Below are 22,807 nucleotides of genomic sequence, written 5' to 3'. Positions count from 1 at the left end.
AAGTGATTTACAGTGATGAGCCAGAAAGATCAAAAAAAAAAAAAAAGGTTTAAAAAATCTTATACTCCAAGAACATTCACACTTTAGACAGTTCTTGGGAACAACAAAAAAATAACTTTCTGAGTAGAAGACAACACATGAGAATAATGTTATGGCTACAGGTTAGCATTGCTAAACTTTTAGGATAAAAAAAGATCAAGTCAATTGTTTCCAGGTGCCTAAACTTTTTAAATATTCCAGATATTCATATGAAAAAAATCTAATAATTTGCATACAGTGCTGCTGCTCTGTATCTACTCTGTACACAGAGTATACGCACATACAGATTATATTAATTGTGTATACAGAAAAAAAAAAAAAAAAAGATACTCCCTTTTCAGTGTCCAGTTGAGTAAGTAATAAAAAATAAATGTTTCAGTAAAAACAACAGTTAAGAACTGAATTTATCCTTTAAGATGGACAATTTGTTTTTCCTAAAATTAAGGTTTTCTTAAATGAAAGAGTTTGCATTTTTTTGTTTCATGTAGAGAAAGTTAATTTATATATTCCTTATTTTTATCAAAAATTCATTTCTAGTTGCCATCTCCTTAAGGCTCATGCTGCTCCTTGTGCTCTTACCTTACTGCATCTCAAACTTAAAACACCATAGTATAGTTTTAAGAAAATACGTCCAGAAAAAAACAGGAAGATGAAAAAATGATGCTGACTGCTGAACAAGCAACCAATTTCTTCTTCATCTAGATGTCCTGCTCTGTTTTAGACACATTTACTTGCAGAAGGCTTATGTTTTAGAGAAGATCCAAAACCTTATTCTTCTAAAGAATCCAAAGAATCATCAGTCAAGCTAATCCAGTGCCCCCCAAAATCTAGTTCACACTTGCAAATAAATCCAACCTTTTAATTTATTTTTTACTTCTCTGAATCAAATGTTTAAATGTACTGCTTTGTGCTATCCTTAAGATAGAATTAAACTCCACTTACCTGTTATGTCACTGTGACTTACTTGCCCTACAAACGAAACAGATGCAATCTCTTATGTCCCTCCCCTATCCCCCAAGTGCCCCTTTTTATCACCTAAATACAAGTTTTGGACCCCACTCATTTCATTCATGATTTCTAACAAGCAGAAACTCTGGGCATCTCCAGATTAATCATGCATTAGAATTAACAGATTCAAGTACTCTGTTCCACAAAAACTACTATAGGAAGAAGCAGCTGTGATATGAGAAGTTCAAATACATAATCAGAAGTATTCTGAACAGTGTGCTTTCTTTCTCATACCCACAATGTATCAAAAGCGTCAAGAGAAATATATATACATATATCCCTGAAGTTTCACTGGGAACAGTAACTCCTATTACACTGTGCAAGCCAGGCAAGCGGGAAATTAATCAGGTTTCTGGAAAGACTCCAGCTTGGGAAATCTTTTCTGAGACTTTTCAGCTGCACAGGAATACAGTCATCATCAAACCCAATTTCATTAGATTGAAGAGGTACAGATGGGACATAAGGTTTAGCTGAAATACAGTACACTGTATGACTATAAGACGACGAGTGTAATTTAAAATGTTGGTGGAAAACACTGATATCAAGATATCAGGTTGCTCCCATCTTTATACAACTGTCATTTTTACTGTGTAATGACATGGCTGAGTAGTCCCATAATTTAAAAACAAAAGAAAGGCATAGGGGGGTGGGAAGGAAAGGCAGGGGGGTGGGAGGAGGTAGGAAAGATAGTCCTTCTACAGAATAGCTGTTTTTTTCCAGTGATATATTTAATTCCCTGCATCCAATCTAATTTAACTGTGCTATGCATATCCACATTATAATTCACCTCTGCTCTAGGTGATGACAGCTGTATTCTCATGCAGTCAAAATATCTCAGAAGTCTTCCAAAACTGTAACTTCCCCCCTTACAAAGCCTTTTAGTTAGAAATAACATGAGCTTCCACTTTCAGAAATCAGTAAAAATCAAAAGACTTACTGGTTTAATATATAGAGAGAAAAAAACAGAGTTTCTTCACATAATAAAGATTGTTCAGAAGTATATTCAAGAAACATACTAGAGAAGCAGTTACTGCAACATGGAAAATGAGAAGGTAACTTGCATTAGTATGAAAATAAATTAGTACTGAGAGGTATTACATGCACCACGTAAATAAAAACTGTACTTTTTTTGTTGTTTAAAGTGCAATAAAAAGCATATTTTACAAGTTTTAAAATTCAAAGAGTATTTTTGTATTTTCATTAACAACGTATTTGTTACTTCTTTCTTCTTCTTCTCCCACTATGTCTGTATGTCAAGTACGATGACAAAACAAATGAGTAGGTCTTATCACTTCTCTACACTGGAAGATACAGCACAACAAACTCCAATACAAGATTAATGAATAGGTGCTTCTGCAGATAACTACTTCTGAAAGCTTATAAAAACATTTATGATCTTTACTGTTAAATTTAAACCTCCAGTAAATTCCTTTAAAATGTGTATAAATGATCAAATTATTAAATATTAAAATATTAAATTCAAATTATTTATGTTTAATGTTTTAACTTGTTACAAATGTTAAAAATTTACTAACTTTATTTAGAAAATGTATTTAATACCATCGAATGCTGAATTATTAAATGTATGATTACATTAATTACAATTAAATTAATTAAAAATACATTTTTTCAGATTGTTTAAAAGATCATCAAAAGGCACTTTTCTCAAAGGATTTTTGGTTTAATTTTCTTACACCCATCCCACTCTGGAAATTTTCAGGATCGCTCTCAGTGACAAGTTCTATTAACTAGCTGACAGTGCTGTCACAGGGATATGGTAACAATAAAAGGAATTCTAATATTATTTTCTCCCTGAAACTTAAGTCATAGCCCAAAGTGAAGAGCATAAACAGCAGCAGCGTGTTCTTTTAATAACCAAAGAAGAAGGTGGGGAAAGGATTTGGGAATGGATTCAGGGCTAGTCATAGCCAGAAAATTTTTTTTTTACTCTGTAGAAGCAGATCTTGGATCAAGCAACACATAAAAGCGTTTGAATGTGTGTTGGAAGATGAAATTACCCATGAAAAAAAAAAAGATACTGAGAACAAAGACACAAGATCCAAGCCAGAAAGTGTTTCTTTAAAAGAAAGTGAAGGAGGAGTATTTGAGATGAAACCTTAAAAAGATGCAGTTAAAGACAAGGAAGAATACAGTTTCAAGAAACTGAGGATGGCTTATAAAAGGCACTTAAAGATTCAATGAAAATGAAGGAGACCTACATTCTGCTACAGAAAGGTCATTTTAAACTTCAGCAATGACACCCTCCTTGAAAAGCATGAAAAGTCAGAGAAAGGTGTAGATTAGACCTGTGTCTAGACGAGGAAGGTGTAGAGGGAAGTCTAGAGTAATTCTATCTAACAATTGTAGAGTATGAATTTGCCAAAAAGGAAGAAGAAAATGAGACAATGGTTCAGCCAAATGAATTTAAGTTTGGGTTTTTATCAGAAAGGAAAGGTGTCAGTCCAAAAGCACACCTTCATTGCAGTAAGAAAAGAACTAGATTAAAAAAAAAAAAATTAACAGGTCAGCTTCTTGATTTCAGCTGACAATAAATATTCAGTAACTTATTTAATAGACTGGATCAGTTCTAGAAAAAATAAGAAATGTTGAAAATATGTTACCACTTACTGTTTTCGTCCCGTGTTGGAGCGTAATTTCATGAGAATCTGGAATTTTCTTGACAGGGTTCTGGAGGAAAAAAGATAAATTCAACTTTGTGGAAACAGTGTTACAACAACAAAACACTGAAATACATATAAAGGTAAAAAATGTTTCCCCTCACACATGCAATAACCTGAGGGAAAGGGGACAAATCAGAAGTAAGAGACCAATTCCAGATTTTTATTTTCGTGGTTATAGCCCTAAAATATGAGGAATAATTAAGGAAAAAAACAAACCAAAAAAAAAAACAACAACAACAACAAAAAAACACCTTAATAAAGAATGAAAACAGTAGAAGATTTCCTACTTTTCCTCTTTAGAACACAGTAAAATTCTCTTTGGTCCTTAATCAGTAATAACTAATGATCTTGTGATGGATTGATTAAATCATTGTTAATTATACAATTACTTTCCAAAAGAAGGAATCTATGAGGTTAACAAAATTAATTTAAAAAATCTAGAAATTCATTACAGAAGTTAAATTATCTACATTTTTAACTGGGATCATGGATTAGCTTCCAAATTCCACCTCTGTGATTATCTCCAGCTCTCATGGGGCTTCATGACTGCCGCTTCAATGGCAAGATACAGACTGAAGACAATTACAGCTTAAAACATCACACTAACATCTGTAACACAAATAGTTACAGAGAAGGAAACTTTCTGGAAGTATTTCAGTGACTGGAAGGTTCCACAAAGGTCATTCGAATCATTATTCTCAAAATATTCATGTCTGGTACCACTAAGTTTCCTAAAACAGACACAATCCATCATTTTGATGCCAGACATCTTGGTTATAATTTGCTGTTGCCAAAACATAATTTTAAAATAATTTTTATGCACACTTTTTAAGTTATATTTCTCTTCTTATCCATCTTTGCCAATTCCTTCCCTTTTTTTTCACTCCTCTACAGAAAGTCACTAAGGCATGAGGCTCTTTTAAACTGTTTTTTTGTTGTTGTTGTTTTGTTTTTCTCTAGTTCTATCAACTTTATTTCTCTGGTAGAATTGAAACTTTCTCCATCTTTGATTTAGCCAAACCTACCATTCTTCTAACTCTACTTTTATCACTGACAACATCCCTGATTCTCAAACCAAATGCAGTTTCTCCCCATCTCTCCTTTCCCCTCCCACTCTCTCCCATGTAAACCCAGCAGAAGGCTCATACCTGGTGTTTTCACACACACAGTATACGTACATCTTTGATAGTCATAAGCATCTGAAGGGAACTCCAGTATTAGCATGTAAATCTTACACATACACTTGAGCAAAAAAATACCCATGGGACTCTGGGTCCATACAAAGTCCGAACAGGTAACAGTAAATGTTTACATAAAGCTGCACACAACACTGTGAAAGGTACAGCCCGCACGTCGCTATGTCCCACTTCCACCATCTCACAGGTTCACAAGTTGAGAAGCAGGTGTAAACTGAAATGCCCAAGTGAAGCTTTGATTATGAAATTCAGCTTATCATTCACTTGGCACTATAAATCACCCAGAGAAAGGTGTAATTGCAACACACATGCAGTTTTCCATGTCTGATAATATGCTATACTATAAAATGGCATTTGACTGGTGTAGGAATGCAAAAAACTGCTCAGCAGCCATTGACTGTACTTGCTATTTAAGCACATTTCATAAGAACAGAAGGAAGCATGAAAAGGAAACAACACAGTTTCAAAGCTTCATGTTGCTGTCACAAAGGATGCATCACTCCTGTGAATCAAAGGCTTTCAGATAAACTTCATCTACTGCTGCAAGGAGAAACAGCACTGTGGTCGTTTTCAACTTAATCACTTCAGGGTTGCTAATTTTATATTCCAATCTGCAAAGGCAGGTTTTATTCCTATTATTTTAGCAGTAAGTTTAATTTTGAGAGTATTTTAATTACTTTTAGAGTTATTTTCAACAGCTCAAACAGAAAGTTCTCATGAATATCCTTATTACAAATAAAGCAGCTAAGAGCACCACAATTGCAGATAGACTACCATCTACAATAGCAAGTGACAAGCTCAACTGCTTTCAGTCACATCTTTTTTTCTTCTTGGGTAGTTGCAAATGAAATGATTTAAATGTTTTTCACTAAATACCACTGAATGACCAAGAAATGACAGCTAAAAAGCCTAAATAAATAAACAACATTTTCACACAATTCCTCCAGGTTAAAAATCAAAACGTGCTAGCATAAACTTAGTTAGTTGCTAGCTCCTCCAGGTGACAGTAATCAAATCTCTTTTTTTAATTGGAATACTGAAACACACAAGAACACTTTTGTTGTACAGTGCACCCACATCAAACACAGTTCTGGCTACTTATCTTTAAGGGAAAACAACAGGAATTCTGTCACCTTATAAATCAAACATCCTGACCATGAAATTCAGACATTTGGAGAGAGCAAGCAGTGCTACATTCTGCAGTGTCCAAAGGATGCCTGACTGTTCAAACTGTTCAAAACAAAAATTAAGATAACAACCCCCAGGAACATATCTTGGCTTAACATCTTCAAATCAGCCAAACATTTACAAAAAACAAATTGGGTTATACTATTTTAGTAACTATAAACTTCCTAAGCTATTGCAAATACTAGAAATATCTTGCATATATTGGAGCATTACTAATCAGAGAGGTAGAGCTCAACCAAAATGTATTCACACTGCTGGCTGTTTGCAGTTGCTGCTTGGATTTCAGCTTCTAGTTTACACACAAACATTTAATGTTTTAAAAATGCTCTTTTGCACATTTTTATGTAATTAGATTAAGATGAACTGAAATACTGTAAGTTGTTGATTTTATTTTTTTTTTTACCATATCAAAACAAAGATGACAGTAAATCTCTCTCTTTTTTTCATTTTTGGTGTTAACATATCTCCTGTTACTTTTTACAAAAAGTCCCAATTCCCCTGCCTTTTGTAAGATTAATATGCATTAAGCCCATAAATTAGTGTATTGTAGGAATTCTCAATTTTACCCAAAAATTAAAAGCAAGCCTTACCTTTTAAGTAATTTCTGCAAAGGGACAGTGCAAGTCAGGAATGACATCTGCAGTTTCCTGTTACATTTTTCCAGGTAATTCCACCCCTAGCTGACTGTTAAGCTCCTGTGCCTGACACCACTCTTCCATTCACTGCGCCCCACTGTCTGTAAATACTGCATTTTTATTTGCCTTTTTTTTTTTTTTTCTCGTTCCTTTTGGGAGCTTCCTTATCCTCAAGCAATACTTGTAAAATATGCCACTAGAAACTACAGGCTGAAACTAGGTCAAAGTCTCCAAGATCTCTTGAGAAAAAATCAAAGAAAAATGAAAAAGAGATAATCCAATAATGGAGATCAAAACAGGTATGAAAATGGATACATGAAGGTAAAATTGGTTAAAATCTGTATTTCTATATCATACAGGATATCCTTAGGCATTCTTAGGGATACTAAATATGAACAATAATCATCATAGAGTTTTGGCATAAAACAGAGGGATACAAGAAGTGGGAAAAGAATGGGCCAGTATTTAGTAGACTTGATGTTTGGCTTGAAGAGAAAGTTAGGACCCTTAGAAAAAAAGAATCCACTAAACAATATAATTGACACAAATACACAATGAAAAAACACCTCAGCCATAACCCTTTATTAGCCTTGCGGAACCATCCAGACCATTCATTTTAGATGTCTGATAAATTAGATTATGTTCAAAGTCTTAAATGGATAAAAGGAAAGAGACAATGAAATGCAAAATGTAAATTCCATAATGGCACTACAAGGCACAAACCCAGGAGATACTCTGCTGATCCAACAAACACAGTAACCGCGAACTGAACATCATGAGGGAAAAAAAAATTATCCACTGGAATCCTCCAAAGCGTCCCCCAAAAATGCCACTCAAAGGTAGACTACAGGTCCTCAAATTACTTACCTTTTCATGGCCAAAGCAGAGGGAGACAGAATGATGTATCTGTCTAAAAATACCTATACTGCTCTGTTTCTAGAGATCTGTACTTTATTAAATGTAAACTGTCCTGAATGAAAGGAACTTCTAAGCTAACAAGTAACAAATAACATTGCATGCACCAGGCCCTTAAATAAGAACTTTTCTGGGCACCCACAAGAATACAACTTAACAGAGGAAACAATTTTATTTTTTTTTCTTTTTTTTTTTTTCTGTGTTGGGAATTGTCCTTGGATTCCAGTATGGGGGATTCTGCCTTCCTTGAAGATTTCAAGATCAGATGCTGCACTGGAAGCAAATATGACTTTGCTCTTCTGGATAGCTCCCGTGTTCTTAGAACTTTACCAAAATGCTGACTGACTAAAGAATTGCAGAAGCAGAGCTATGCTACAGCATGAAGGAAAAACATGCAAACAGTTAAAATAAATGTAAGCACTTTTCCTGTCTAGAGCAGGGAAAGAGGTTAAAGTAGGCTTGGCTACTACTTACTTTAAATACCTTAAGCACTGCACTAAAAAAGTCCTTCCTGATTGATTTAATCCAGCAAAAATGTGTAAACACTCACTCCCTGCTCTTTTGGGTCTTGCTTCGGTACACTCCAGATAGCAGATGCTGTCTGTTCATGGGCTAGATTAAAGAAAAGAAGGCAGGAACTACACTTCATAGAGATTTCTCCATTTCTGGTGACACTGCAGGTTTCGTAAAGTAAATTGAACAGAGATAGTCTGAGGCAGAACTGCTGCCTCAGTAGAAGACAGATGGAATAACAGGGTTAAGGACAGCAAGAATAGCTGGTGGAAGTGAGAGGAGGTTGACAAAAAAAAAAAAGTAGCATCAAAGGATTATGGAATTACCTGTTAAGGTAACATTAAGTAGCAGCAGCAATTCAAAGACTCAACTGAAGGACTTCCTACAGAAATTCATGTTTAATAACCCAAATCCCAGGCCTTCTGGCATTTAAGATTTTTTTTAATTATTATTATTTTCAAGCATTTTTGTTCAAATGCCACATTTGTGTTTTAAGTTGTTATTAAAGCCTCCTCCAAAATGATTGAATTACAAAATGATTGAATTACATGGAAAAGCAAAAGCCGCACTGCTGGGAGGTGAGCAGGAGAGTCAGAATGCCTTTGAAAAGCATCTACTTTGGACTCCAGTATGGACACTGACAGCACTAAAATCTTCTTTCTCGTGACCAGGCAAGAACAATTTTCTACTTATTCTATTATTCTCCAGAGAATTCAAAAAAAAATTGAAAAACAAAAGGTAATCAAAAGTGACAGAAGTAATCAAAGAGATAGATGTGTCTCCTAATAAAAACGTTCATACTGTAAAATATTATTATATACTGTAAACACCTTGAAAGAAAGTGTTCTTAAGAGATTTGAAGTATAAAACAAGTGGGCAGATTACTCATCAATAATCACAATTGAAAGTACGGGATTTCTGACATGATAGCTCTGAGAGTGGAGAGGTAAGCTCAACTTATACTGATAATTAATTAAAAAAAAAAGCCATTGCATTATGTGCTATAGTATTATATAACTGCCACTGTATCCTTCCACAAGGATATACTAATCCCAGTGGTGGAAGGCTGTAAATAACTTTTATTTTAAAAGTTACATTATTTTTAAAAGTAAAAACAAATGAGCAATTTATATTCAATGTTACTCCCTTATTTCTGTAGAAAATGTGTTCAGATTACAGGTCAAAGTAATCTCCCTTTGAAACATCACCTAAAATCCAACCCAATTGTTTATCTTATTAGGGAAAAAGAAGTAATAGACGTTCAACAAGCTTAACAGGGAGACACCTGCAGTTCTTTCTACCTTGCATTCAATTTGAACTGATACTGCGTATGTAAATGGATGAAATTCAAGGAACTATTCCAATGATGGTGAACAGAAAGAACAGAATCTTGCTCCATCCTTTGACATTAAGTCTTATGTCTGTCTGATAACACTTCAAAAGTGTTGGGAGGGAGTATTTCACAACTTGAAAAAAAAATATGCTTCAGTCCTCTTTTCAAACTACAATAGCATCTTAAGCTGTTGGGCTGGATTTTCCATGACAGCAGTGAAAGCTGAAGACAGTAATAAGAGTTTAAATTGTGTTTTTGTTTTGTTTTGTTTTCCTGTTTGTTTTAAACCCTTTTTGTAAATAAACACAAACTGATGTTCATGATTTGTTCTTCAAGTTACCCCTCAGACACTAATTAAAATCATACGACTTGTAAAATGGGAAATTATTCCACATCCTAGTTTTTCATTATTTTCCTTCATATCTTAAACTGAAACTACATGTCTAAAATGTATACTAAGGTTGTGTAAGAGTACACTCAAGATAGAAAGATGAAAAAATAAAACGTGAGAGATGGGTAAGATATTTTTTAAACAACAACAGGAAGACAGAATGTTTTCTGGTTTATAGAAATACATTATCCACAAACTTTCATGAAGGAGGCATCCATAGTTGAGAAGACATTTCAACACCTTTTAATTTCCTCTTTTAGTTATTTCCTCTTTTTAGATATTTTTTGATGCAAACTTACATAGTATTAAAATCAGTTTTGTTCAGATTCATATAACTACATTTACAAATGTGATGCAGCAAAGTATGGAAAACAGTTGCCTCAGACTTCCCATACAGTCTTCAAAAATAGACAACAAACTCCAAAAGAATAATCTGTATCAAAAAAAAAAAAAAAAGAATCTGTATCATGTATCAAAATTCTGGATCATTTGGAGACCTCTCCTGTTTATCATCTACTCACAGAGTGTAAGGTAAAGAGGTAGAATGTTTGGGGAAATTCCTAACAGAGGTGCCTTGCCATGGTTGGATTAATCAGCGCCTCTGTGTGTGTGCGTTTACTATCTAATATTTTGGCCTGAAAAAGATAAAGAAAAGTGAAAATATTATGGAAAACAGGAGGGTTCACATAAACACTGCTATGAATCATCTTGGCCAATATTCCCATGAAATACCCACAATATCTGTTTCTCTTGGAAAAATGTAGATAACTCATAAACTCCATGACAAATGCATAAGCTTTCAAAATGAACAGAAATATTAGAAGGGCCCTACACTGTGATGTCCCCCAGTTACCATTTTCAATTTGGGTAGCACTCAAAACAGCACAAAAAATACTTCTTGAATTTTAAGTATTAGAGAACTAAGGAGAGATTCTTTGTTTTAGCAAGTTAAAACGTATTACTCTAGGCTGTCTCCAAAAATTAAGAGGCATTTAAATAGCTAAACTTCCTTGCTAATGCCTAAAGGAAATAAATGTATTTATTCAATATGTAAACAGTACTGTGGCTAGCTTCTCTCAACATCTTCTAATTCACAGCCTCATGATTTTTTTTCCTGTGATCTGAACCAGAGTGTTTTGTTAGATTTAGCAAGCAAGAGAAAAAACCTTGGATTAAATCTTCATTCCAGCCTAAGACTTCCTAAAACTACAAATTCACCACATTATTCTAGGTCAGATAAAACGTACTTTATTAGATGACGGTAGTTTTAGAGACTGTTCCCATACACAATAGGTAACATGAACTAAATCTCTTCTCTTTCATGCCACTTCTGAAAAGACTCCAGTGGCCTAGCAATTTACAAAAGCTATTGCAATTAGGGAGTCTCAGCACAGTTGGCAAATACATTTTTAAAATATAAACACCGTACTTCTAAAGGACACCAAAAAACCTGTCTGATCTTTCTCTTGAGAGTTTCAGATAGATTTCAGGAGGTTGCTATTTTTCACCTACACTCTAAAACCTCACTCAGATAATTTCTCAATTTGTAACAAACCCTTGATTTATGAAACCAGAGTTTATATTAATATTTATGACCTGGAAATTGTTCTTACAATATATACAAGAGAGATTCTCTTGAGCTTTGTCCAAAGCAAGTTGTAATCTCTGATAAAACTGATGTACATCTATAATTGTGGTCATTCAAGTTTCTTTTGCAGTTTCTGGGAGAGCACTTTGCTTAAGCTAAGTGTTCTCGTGATATTCCGGATATGTTATATTCTGCTTACATAACCACCTGTCTATTTCATTTTTATCATCTCAGTTTCAAATGTGTATAAATATACCTCACATTTGTTAGAACAGTATGCAAAACTGCCACATACCACTGAAAAGCACCCACATTCTGTCAAGACCTAGCTTTACTACAGCAATAAGATACACAGAATGATTGCCACTTTGAGAATGGGGAAAAGACAAAAACCGAAAAAACTAGCATTTTCATAGCATTTTCCAGAGACATAACCCTTAAGATTATTTTTCAAAGCTGAACAGACTATTTCATTTTGACCTAAATGGATACTGTTATTTATTCAGAAACAGTAAAATACCACAAATAACCATAGATCAGCTGACCATAAGGAGAAACAAAACAAACACACAGTTAATACCTATTCTCCTCTCTGAAAGCTCTTCTCATTCTACCATATAAAAGAATAAGTAAATTCTGAAACCACAAAGGGAAAATAATTGTGAACTTTCATCTCTCTAAAGTGCTAAATGTTTAGCTTAGACATAAACCAGCCTCACTTTGGCATTCACATAACTCACATTCAATTTTGTAAGAGTTTCTGTAAGGTACAGATTTCACACGTGATTTCTAATGTAGGGAATGTAGCCCGGAAAACACACATGTAAGGATACAAGAACACACAACATGAGACACAGCATCAGATTGAACCTGACTTTTCTTAATGTGGTACATCTTGCAGCTTGCTAACTAGCTGAGAAATAGTTACATTCAACTGACTCTAAAACATACTTCCATCTAAACTTTACAGAGACTTTATCATATTGTTTGGCAAACTTAAGGAAAAAAATGTATAAAGTTCTTTCACTTGACTTACCAAGTAAAAAATATGAAAACCAAAGTTACACTAAGAATACCAGAAGCAGTATCAGTATCCTAGCTTTAAATATTTGGAAGATTTTTATACGTTTTTCCAGTCATTAAATCAGTTCCACCTTCTCCAGATTTACATTCTGTCTTAGAATAAAATTAGTAAGATCTGAATTCAAATCACACCTCTACAAAGTGAAAGATTCTTTGAAAAAAAAAAAAAATGCCACCCTTCTATATAAACCTTTCAATTACAACTTAATATTCTTTTTATAAAAGTCAGTGATACCATTAAGCCTCTGTAATTCATTCAGCAAAAGGCAATTTCAGTTACATATGCTTCTACTGAAGTACATTAAAATAACAATATGGAAGTACATTGAAATTACAAGAGACCAATGCCCTAAGACTTCTGATGATCACACTGGCCTAGAGTTTCATAAACATCAAGATGATATTAACAAGAACCTCTACACCAGTATAACGGCAATCACGTTACTGAGCCATCTTCTTAAACCACATAAGTTTTAACCACGACAGTTAAAGCAATACACAATTTAGGTGTAGACCAAACCATGACCTCTGACTTTGTGCAATTTCATTCATTCCTGCACACCCTGGTTTCCTCATCTGAAAAACCTGAATAAATAATATGTATCATAAAGAATCTGCTACAAGGGTTTATTCAACAATGTTGATGAAGTTCATCAAGGTCCTCAGGGATCCTGTTATTCTTAGCAAACACACTACAGTCAGCAAAACTAAACAATCACATCTCTAGAGAGAGAGAGTTGTCTGCACAGTCTACTTTTCAACAGTTCTCCAATTCTGATTGTAAAAAAGTGTTCACTACATGAACTTGAAAAAAGGCATCTATGCACATTGCCTCAATTAGTGACAAACATTCCAGTTGTCTACAAACTTACTAATCAATTAGGATAAGGAACTAAAACTGAGGAGGTGGGGGGAAATCATTAGGTAAGTCATGCAAAGAAGATCTACAACCCTGGGGTAGGAATAGGAGGGGTGGGAGTTAAAAATTACAGTACGTCTAAGTTACTGCAGGAAGGAAGGACAATTTCCTATCTAGCTCCCACAGCTGGTTCCAATTCTATTACTGTTTCGATTACTAATTCTCCCATGCCACACATAAATTACCTTCAAAACATTAACATTTAAGCTGTGTTATAGCAGCAGAATTTTATGTAATGTGACATGAGAAAAAATTGCTAAGTGACTTTATGCATCTGGAAATAAGAAAAGATACATTTATATTGTACACATGTGAGGTCCATCCTTGGAGGAAACACCTTTCTGCATGTGTTACTAAGGTATATTCCTTTAAAGCTGTTATGTCAAAGGAAGGTAGTGCATTATGATCAGTTTATGTACCCACTTTTTTAAAACCACTGTAATACCCATCAACACTACAAATAATTTTCAAGATATTCAGTGTAAATACTAAGCACACATTAAAAATCACATGTGAATCACTTTTTAAACATAAAACCCATCATTTTTAACTGTCATGCTCAAGAATTACAAAATATGCTTATCTGATGTGCATTTATGTAATACGCTTTACTATATTATCTTAAAAAAACTCCACCACACTGAATCAAAACTACCGATTTTTATACACATAAAGCAGTCTGAAAATTCCAAATGACTGCAATTAAACCTGACAAGACATACAACTAAACAGACAGCCATTCATTTCTATGTAGCAATTAAACAACTATTATTCACTATTGCTCAGTTGTGTAATATATGGAAACAGAGCGATGACCTCAACACATTTTGGAATGGAACAATGCCCACATGTCAAACCCAACACTAAAACTGTCAATCCACAAGGAATTTGAGGTATATAAGTGTACAGAAGCAATGCTCTCACTTTTTAACTCAGACTACAATAAAGATCCATTTTCTAGACGGCATACAAGATTTTAGCAGTGGATAAAGAAGGCAAAAATTTAAGAACATCACAACTTACTGAAATGCCTCATTTCGCAAACTTCTACTGATTTTATGTTAAGCCCTCATATATATTTCTTATTTAGTAACTGTTAAAGGATGTAGAGTATTAGATACATCCTACAAGACCTTTATTCAAATTATTCAATGAACTTTTTGTTCTGCTCCATAAGGAGCCGCTTCAGATACTCCACACCACACAAAGATTACTTGAGTTACCGGAATGGTCTTCTTACATTTACAATTTAAAATGTAAATGTATATGATTCAGATTAAGTCACTATTAGTCATATACATAACCTTGATCACCTAACTGAGATGGATTAAGGTCAATATGCATCTTCAACTTGGTCAGCATTATTGACAGCTAGTGAGATATTTGTCACTCACACTCATCTAGTATAGAAATGACAATTTTGGATCTTCATGTGAAACATCATAGAAGCTCTGTGAGCACTTCCTTTTCAAGTCAGGAGAAAAAGAACAGTCCTGGATATAAGGAAACACAGGTTTCATACCCCATGTCTACTACTTATGTGCTGTGAGACATTGCTTGTGTGCCTAAGTATCATGTCTTAAATGGGATAAAAATGTCCCACTTTGAATTTGTGCTACAACGATCAAATAAGGTGGGTTTGCTCATACCTTTGAGCTGCTCAGGCTCTACCAAGACAGAAGCCATTAAAAGTGTCTATTAGTAATACTCTAATACCCCAAGTCCTTACAAACTCATTTATAAAATAAAGTAAAAACAAACAAAAAACACTTCAGAAAAAAAAAAAACAACTCTCTGAATAATGCTCATATTACATGCAATTTTGCAACTGTTGAGAAAACATATCTGTAGTGTTTCATGTCTTCTGGTTGACTGGTGAAGTTGCAGGGGAATGCACAATTCCATAACTACTGTTTCCATAAACAAGAAAGCTGTAAAAAAAACACCCTTCAGTAGTTCTTCCTCTGTGACATAGGGGAAGAACATATGCTTGAACATAGTTCCAACTTAGTATTCTATCAAATGAGAAACGAAAGTACAGTATAAGCCAAAAACGAGCGTGAGAGAAACAGCTTATAAACACTTATTGGCTTTCCAGAGGAAAAGTTGCAGTGGTGGGAAGGAATGTATAACCCATAAAATCATCTGAATCAAAAGCAGTCCAAGAATTTTGGCTCAGATTTGTTCAAATTCCCTACTATGGACATCTTCCAGGCAACTACAAAAGTAGCCAAAACAAGGATTCCCAATTTTGCACAGTTTGCTGAGCTAGGGCAGAAATTAGCTGCCATTTCTGGAATTTGTTCTGTAGGCCTGAATTTTTCACATTAACCTCATGTTTGACATCCACCTTGGACATGTGGGCCACGAAGAGATATGGCTTAGTTCTGAAACTAACACTGTCTCACATTAACACCTACTGCTGTCCCAGTTTTGCATGTTTCCCAGGACTCTTAATAACTTATATTCCATCTCTTGGGAGCCACATGAAACACACAGTAGATAAGCTTACAAAAACTGTTTTGGCCTAAGTTTGTCATTGCCACTAATCTGCTTTACAGATAAAGTGCAAAGCATACTGATCACTTGAAGGCACCTTTCTTCACAGGCCTGCTTTTTAAGCTTACCTTACTTTCCATGGAAAACCTTCAGGTTAACCTTCAGGTACTATGGATCCTCACTTCATCTGGTTACCACAGGTTATATGCAGTCTAAGATACCAAAAATGGACCTCACAGTAGAGAATGAGAGGAACCTCACAAGAGGATGCCATCATGAGATCCTAATAAACCTCTACAAACAGGGAGACACTCCTCCCCTGACACCTTATTAGCTGAAGTTACTCTTCACAAGCCAGTTGTTTCAAGCAGATGTCAAACTATTCCATAGGGAAATATATTAAAATGCGAAAATTCTGATGCTGTTGGCAACCTGTTCCTACCTGTGAAACAACTTGTCCTTTGAATTTCAGTGCAGTACAAAAATATGAAAACCGAATGCAAAAGAATCATGCTTTTAAAATACAATCATCTGTTTGGCACAAACTTGTGCTATTATAATCAGTATAATATTATTAACATAGATTTAATCTATTAAAATGCACCATCAGCTATTCATGCATTCTCAAATCCTCACAGTCGCTCTGCTACTGAACAATTACAGCACTGTGGCATATACATGTAGGTGAGGGAACCAGCTAGCAGGAGTGAGCAAGTACATATAAATAGATTTTTGCAGTTGGTTGTGGGTATCAAGAGCTTAGGAGTATCTATTAATACAGATAGGCACAAGATAGATACACATTGCACTGTCAGAAGTTTGCACAATAAAGGCAGTGGGGGAGTTCTGGCTAAAACACCGGAATTTTTCATAAGCTTAGATATTTGCTCTAAGACAGTAATTGCTGTTCAAGCGATAGGCCTGTTTACAAACTTTCGCTTAAAGAATTCAGATAACTCATGAGCAGTATTGTCAACTGCAGGCAAACCAACCTATTTACCCCAATGGATGAAAGTCCTGAGATGACCTCCTTAGAAATTGAAATCAAAACAAGATATGGTATGTTAAGCCTAGTGCTTACACAGTAAGCCCTTTTCATTTTAAAAGTGCCAAGCTGAGAGATTATTGTCAGTGTGCTTCAGAGCTCCCAGAACTTCTCCTCCAAAACTTTTCAGCAAGAACAATGGCACAGACAAGAGCTCAGGCAGTGTATTGCCAGGAGTTGCCATGCAGTGCTTTCAAAAGAGCAATGAAATCTAAAACTGGGCTGCATTCTTTGATGAGACAACTGATCACAGATTAAAGATAAAATAAGTAATATTTTATTCAGCTAATTTCAAATACAAATGTACTATATATGTAAATGTTCAGATTCTAACATCAGTTCCTGGCCTGCAAGACATATTTCCTAACAAAGAAACCTCAGTAATCATTCTTTTAGTGTCTCTGTGCCTCAATCATTCTTGATTTTTTTTACTTTTTTAATCTGCAGAAACTGAATTATGCACAAACACCTAAACACCTTTGAACCAAAACTACTTATCAGGAAGTTTTCTTGCTCAATTTAGTTCTGAATATCAGCCAATGCTACACATGGTTATGCAAGTTCTAGAGAAAACACAGCCTGAAGATATTTTCTTGCCCAAGTATAAATTGGGCTTATATTGCTCCAAAAAAGTTTCCAAAGGCAATTTATATTATGAACTACACTACTCCAGAAAGGTGAGACACCAGGAAGTGTCAAGAAACACTAGAAAAAGTAATATTTACTATACTCATAGGCACAGAGGTTTAATACATCTATAAGTAACAGAAGGAAAATGAATTTTCACCACCTTATGCTTTCAGTATTTTTTCCTCTCAATGCTTTTCAGAGTAACACAAATTCTTCTGACACCTCTCTCCTACAGTATGCAGAGGATCCACATTCCATCCTTATGCCACTAACCTCCTCTACAGTTATTAAAGTGCTTTCTTGTATTACTGGTTCTTATTTGCTTAATTGATCTCTATATCATCTAACTGCTGTGTATGATCTGTGATGAAGTGTACTATAAAAGGTCTGCCATCTTAAATATGACTGTACACAGTACTTCAAGATTCAGCTAGACAAAAAATTTTCTCATCAGCCATAGAAGTTGTGTAATTTCTAAGATATTTTGCTACTCATCAGATTTGGTTACAGAGTCCATTATGAGGTTAGTCCCTAAAAGTATTAGACAGGGTTGCAGCTTCCATTAGATCCTACACCATAAGATTACTCTCAAGAGGCAAAGTAATGCAAAATTACATTAAACTACACAGAATTAAACAACAGCTGACAACTATTATTTTTTGACAGGATAGAACTAGTTCTCAGAACGATCATGCAATTCAGACATGCTCATTTAAAATAGCATTATAAAAAGCATAGTTACAACTAATATAGATTTAGCGACATTCGTCTTACTCTGGGGAGTTAATACTCTACTGAAAATGCAATGAATTAATTGACTACTGCTCATTCTGCATTCAAATACTGATTGCAGATTCTTGTTTGGACTACAAGACTTAAGGGAATCACAGAAAACTAACTGAGTCTTCTCATAAATCCACTGTATATTCAGCGTACCATAATTGCCTTCCCTAAGAATATTTTATGCACAGCAATTGTACTAAGTCTGGTGTTATTTATAACCTTAATTTAGAAATAATTGAAAGAATCTGCCTTTGAAATTTTATCTCTTAAACACAGAACCTTCCTTTATTACACAACTACTTAAGGTTTGCACTATCACAATAAAAACTTATAAGAAATATATTATTTTATATATATCATATTATAATATATATTATAAAATATAATAAAAGCTTGTCCTATATATATATACACGATAATATCTATATTTTATATATATATATATACGCACACACGTATTAAAAAACACTTTTTTTTTTACGAGAATCTTTTTCAGAAAGGAGAAAAATCTCACATGGAGTCACCAGAGAGGGAAATATCAGCAGGAAGAGAACACAGAGGAGAAACAGGATGCCTTATCCCTACTAAGCACCCTACAAAGACATATCAATTCCTACAGAGTACAGTTTGTCATGGGGACGCAGGCGTTGGTGGGGGGAGCTATCACTACCACCACAGAAATCAGAGAACAACTACAACTGGCTGTCCTTACCAAACAAATTGTTATATAAGGCAGCAGTTAATCCTTAACGGGAAAGACTCTTAGAAAAGATAAGCAATACATTCCAAGTCAAAACAAAGAATGTCATTAAAACAAGCTACTCTATCGTTGGCAGAAAAGAGGTCCATGTCAGATTTTTATTTTTATTAATATTTTCTATAGAGATAACATGTGATGATTACTCTGTCACCATTATTTCTAGGATGCCATTCCAGATGTCATACATACTTCTATCCACTGAATTCAGCCACAAAATTACTGCACATTTCTCTGTTGCCCAAAATTCCATGTGCCCATTTATGTCATCCAAACAAGGCGGGAGGAAGAAAAAAAAAAAAAAAGCCTCTGAAAAAGTAAATGTAAAGAATAAACAAGAGATAGAAAAAGCATCTGGCACATGGGAGTTTACATCTGCAGATTTTTTTTTTCCACAGAAGAAATCAATGGAGTTACAAACAATCTTATTTATTATTTATTTATTTATTTTTAACTTTTCGGTTGTCTTAAAGCACAGAATGCTTGCAAAGACCAAGACTATAAATTGTAGAACAAGAGGGGGTTGTCTTTATAAATGATTCAGTACTCTGTGTCACAGTGGTCTTGTAAAATGGGTATATGCAATTTATATACACGGAGTATGATTAACATAGTTATTGCTTCTTTTGAATTTTCATTCCTGATATTTGTTTTTTTTAGTACTCAAAAGGTAGCATTGCAGCTAATCTCCTTAAAGATGGAATGTCACTGGAAATATGTTTATTTTTACATGCAAGACAACAAAGCATGGCACTTGCTCTGCAAGAGACATACAACAAGTGTTTGCACTGAAAATGATTATGAAACCAGTAGCACTGAAAGCCAGCTGATCCCTGCAGATGTGGTTATAGCCTGATATGCAGGTTTGCCTTCTTTGCAGAGAACAGCATGTTACAAGACAATCGTGTGACAAGTTTGTCAGAAAATAGCAGATAAATCTCTGTAAATCCAGATGATGCGTGAAATTTGGAAGATTACTGACTTGAAAAATAAGCTAACAATTCTATGAGCCATCATAAAATCACAGAATGGTTTGGGTTGGAAGGGACCTCCAAGATCACCCAGTTCCAACCTCCCCTGCCATGGGCAGGGACACCTCCCTGCAGCCCAGGCTGCCCAAAGCCCCGTCCAGCCTGGCCTTGAGCACTGCCACGGATGGGGCATCCACAGCTTCTCTGGGCAGCCTGGGACAGGGCCTCACCAACCTCTGAGTAAAGAATTTCTTTTAATGTCTAATCTGAATCTCCCCCCTTTTAGTTTTAAGTCATAAATCCTTGTTCTATCACTCTACCCCCAGACAGAGTCCCCCCCCCAGCTATGATTATTCGCATCTCAATTTACATTTTAAGTGAAGTCTAGCAAATTCTTTATATATATAGAACTACATTATATAGTATCTTAACCAAAACTCTGAAAGATTCTAGTTTGAAACCTGCACTAAAAAGCAAGTGCCTTAATTGTTTCCAGATACACTTCAGAAGTTTAAAAACTTAATCACTATTTTCCCCTTCTACTTAGAATATTCCTGATATGAAGAATGAGAGTTCACCTTTTCCAAACAATTGCAAATTCAACTTGAAATGTTAACATGATTTGCCTTTAAATTGATCTGTCTGTATCAGTGATTACACTTATGGATTATTTCTTAAATGAAATCTGATCTTTCACTCTAGCCCTTTCAGGGCCATGAACCCAGCATTTTCACCGAATTAGCTTTGTGCCTACACATGTGTAGCATAATAGCAATATTTGCAAGAAAGACATTTATTCAACCCAAAGTAAACAAAGGCAGACTTCCATGCAGGCCCAGAGATGGAAGCTCAATAATATGCAGAAAACATGTCATTAATTTGTGTTAGTTGTCATTTGGACACACGGACTAACAGCAAAATGAGCAATCTCTCCTTGTTCTGAGCAATCTGAAATGTTTCATGATTTTTATTTCTGGTACTTCAAAACAGGCATGAACTAGCACAGTTGCACACTGAGGGGTCAAGGAGGCACCAAATCCCTCCAATTTAATTTCACTAATGAGACAATACATAGTTGCAGGACACAGCAGCGGATGTGTACTACTCACAAACCTCTTTTTATCGTGCCTACATTGGTCCTGCCATGAAATTCTGTTTGCTCTGAAACTCTGGAGATTTATCACCGTCACTTTTTTCTCAAGAACCAACAGGTACACATTCTTACTCACAAACACGTGGTCAGTAAGTCTCAGTCATTTGGCTAAATCTGGAGAAAGGTGTCCCATTTTGGCCCTCATCCCCTGTTTTCTAATAGAGAACTGGTTAATATAAGGTCTGTGGGCCTCATCCACTTCACATGAGGCACACTATGGTTCAACATACTTGGTGTCACAGAGACCGACTGTTTTGGCCATGGGACCGATTTTTTCCTCATACACATACATGAACCACACAACAGCAACGCCATGTCTTCCAGCATGTCCATGCAAACAACTCACGCATTACTGAGAACTCCAGCTTTGGCTTTCATTCCAGATATGCTTTTGATGATTTAATTGAATATTTTAATTCTACACAAATTTTTTTTTCCACAGCAGAAATTTTGGTCACACATAAAAAACTAAGTTCTGTTCCCAATTTCTGTAGCTCTTCCAGGATTTATTTCATGAATTCATACTCATTATTGTATCAAAGATGATCAGTGGCACCTGTGTACTGTAAAACAGCAAGTGCGAATGAATACTGCCCTTACTCCTGACCTTGTTTCACTACCTGAAAATGCAGACGCACTTAATGAAATGAATTCTATGCACCCCAATAAAAACCTTTACATAATACTATCTACTCTGAAAACTGTTTCCGAGCTAGTTCTTATGATAACTGCAGAAACTATGAAAGACACGGAAGTTCTTGACGGGCTGGTGCACATCTAAGATGGTTTCGCTGCCCCCTAGAGACATTTTGGGGAAGAAAAAAAAAAGTACATTGATAGCACTATGTGAGTTACAGGTGTAGCAAAGAAATGGGCAAGTTTTTGAAGGCAAAAATTGACTTCACCTCATCAGTGTAGATGAACTCAAACTTGTGTATCAGTTAGGTAACTCAGAGATAAACAACAGTGAAGACAGAACAGCAGAGAATGAACAACCTGCCTGTGCCCTGCAGTGCAGCCAATCTGCACAGAAAGCAGTGCTGTCCCAAGCTGCCCAGAACACGGGGTGAGCTATTGTAGGAGTAAGACATTGCTCTCACACAGATAAATGCAAGACTGCTTAGTTCCCCCAACTTGTATTTGTGTTAGAACACATTTTGCTATAAAATGTCATATATTTTTATTTACTTAACACTGGTAAATGAATTAAACCTGGAGCTAAAAGTGGAAGTCACAAATCACTTTCTTTCTCTTATTAGCAACCTCTGTTTTGTCTCTTCTTCTGTCTCATCAAGAGTGTAGAAGTGAATGCACAATGCTGATAGTCCCACTGAAGATGTATCCTCAGTCCCACTTGGAAAACTGCAGGTCCATCTATGTGTTGAGTGAAGTCACCAAAATTATTTACACAGAAAATGATCTAATTCTCCAACCTTAAGTAATGAACCATCTCATGAGAGCTTCATGTGATGGCTCTTTA

The 22,807-nt window shown here is 35.2% G+C and overlaps 1 protein-coding gene across 1 annotated transcript in view; it reads right to left on the bottom strand.

The window, feature by feature from the left end:
• The window catches only part of WDR70 (WD repeat domain 70), a 137,245-nt gene that overhangs the window by 95,613 nt on the left and 18,825 nt on the right, over positions 1–22,807 (bottom strand). The window contains exon 6 of the mRNA XM_068667967.1: positions 3,676–3,735. Coding sequence (XP_068524068.1) covers positions 3,676–3,735 — 60 coding nt within the window. The remainder of the gene's footprint in view (positions 1–3,675; positions 3,736–22,807) is intronic.

This window comes from Anas acuta, chromosome Z (genome assembly GCF_963932015.1).
Source record: "Anas acuta chromosome Z, bAnaAcu1.1, whole genome shotgun sequence".
Taxonomy (NCBI): Eukaryota; Metazoa; Chordata; class Aves; order Anseriformes; family Anatidae; genus Anas; species Anas acuta.
Note: the sequence above shows the minus strand (reverse complement) of the source record. Positions and strands in the feature narration are given on the sequence as shown.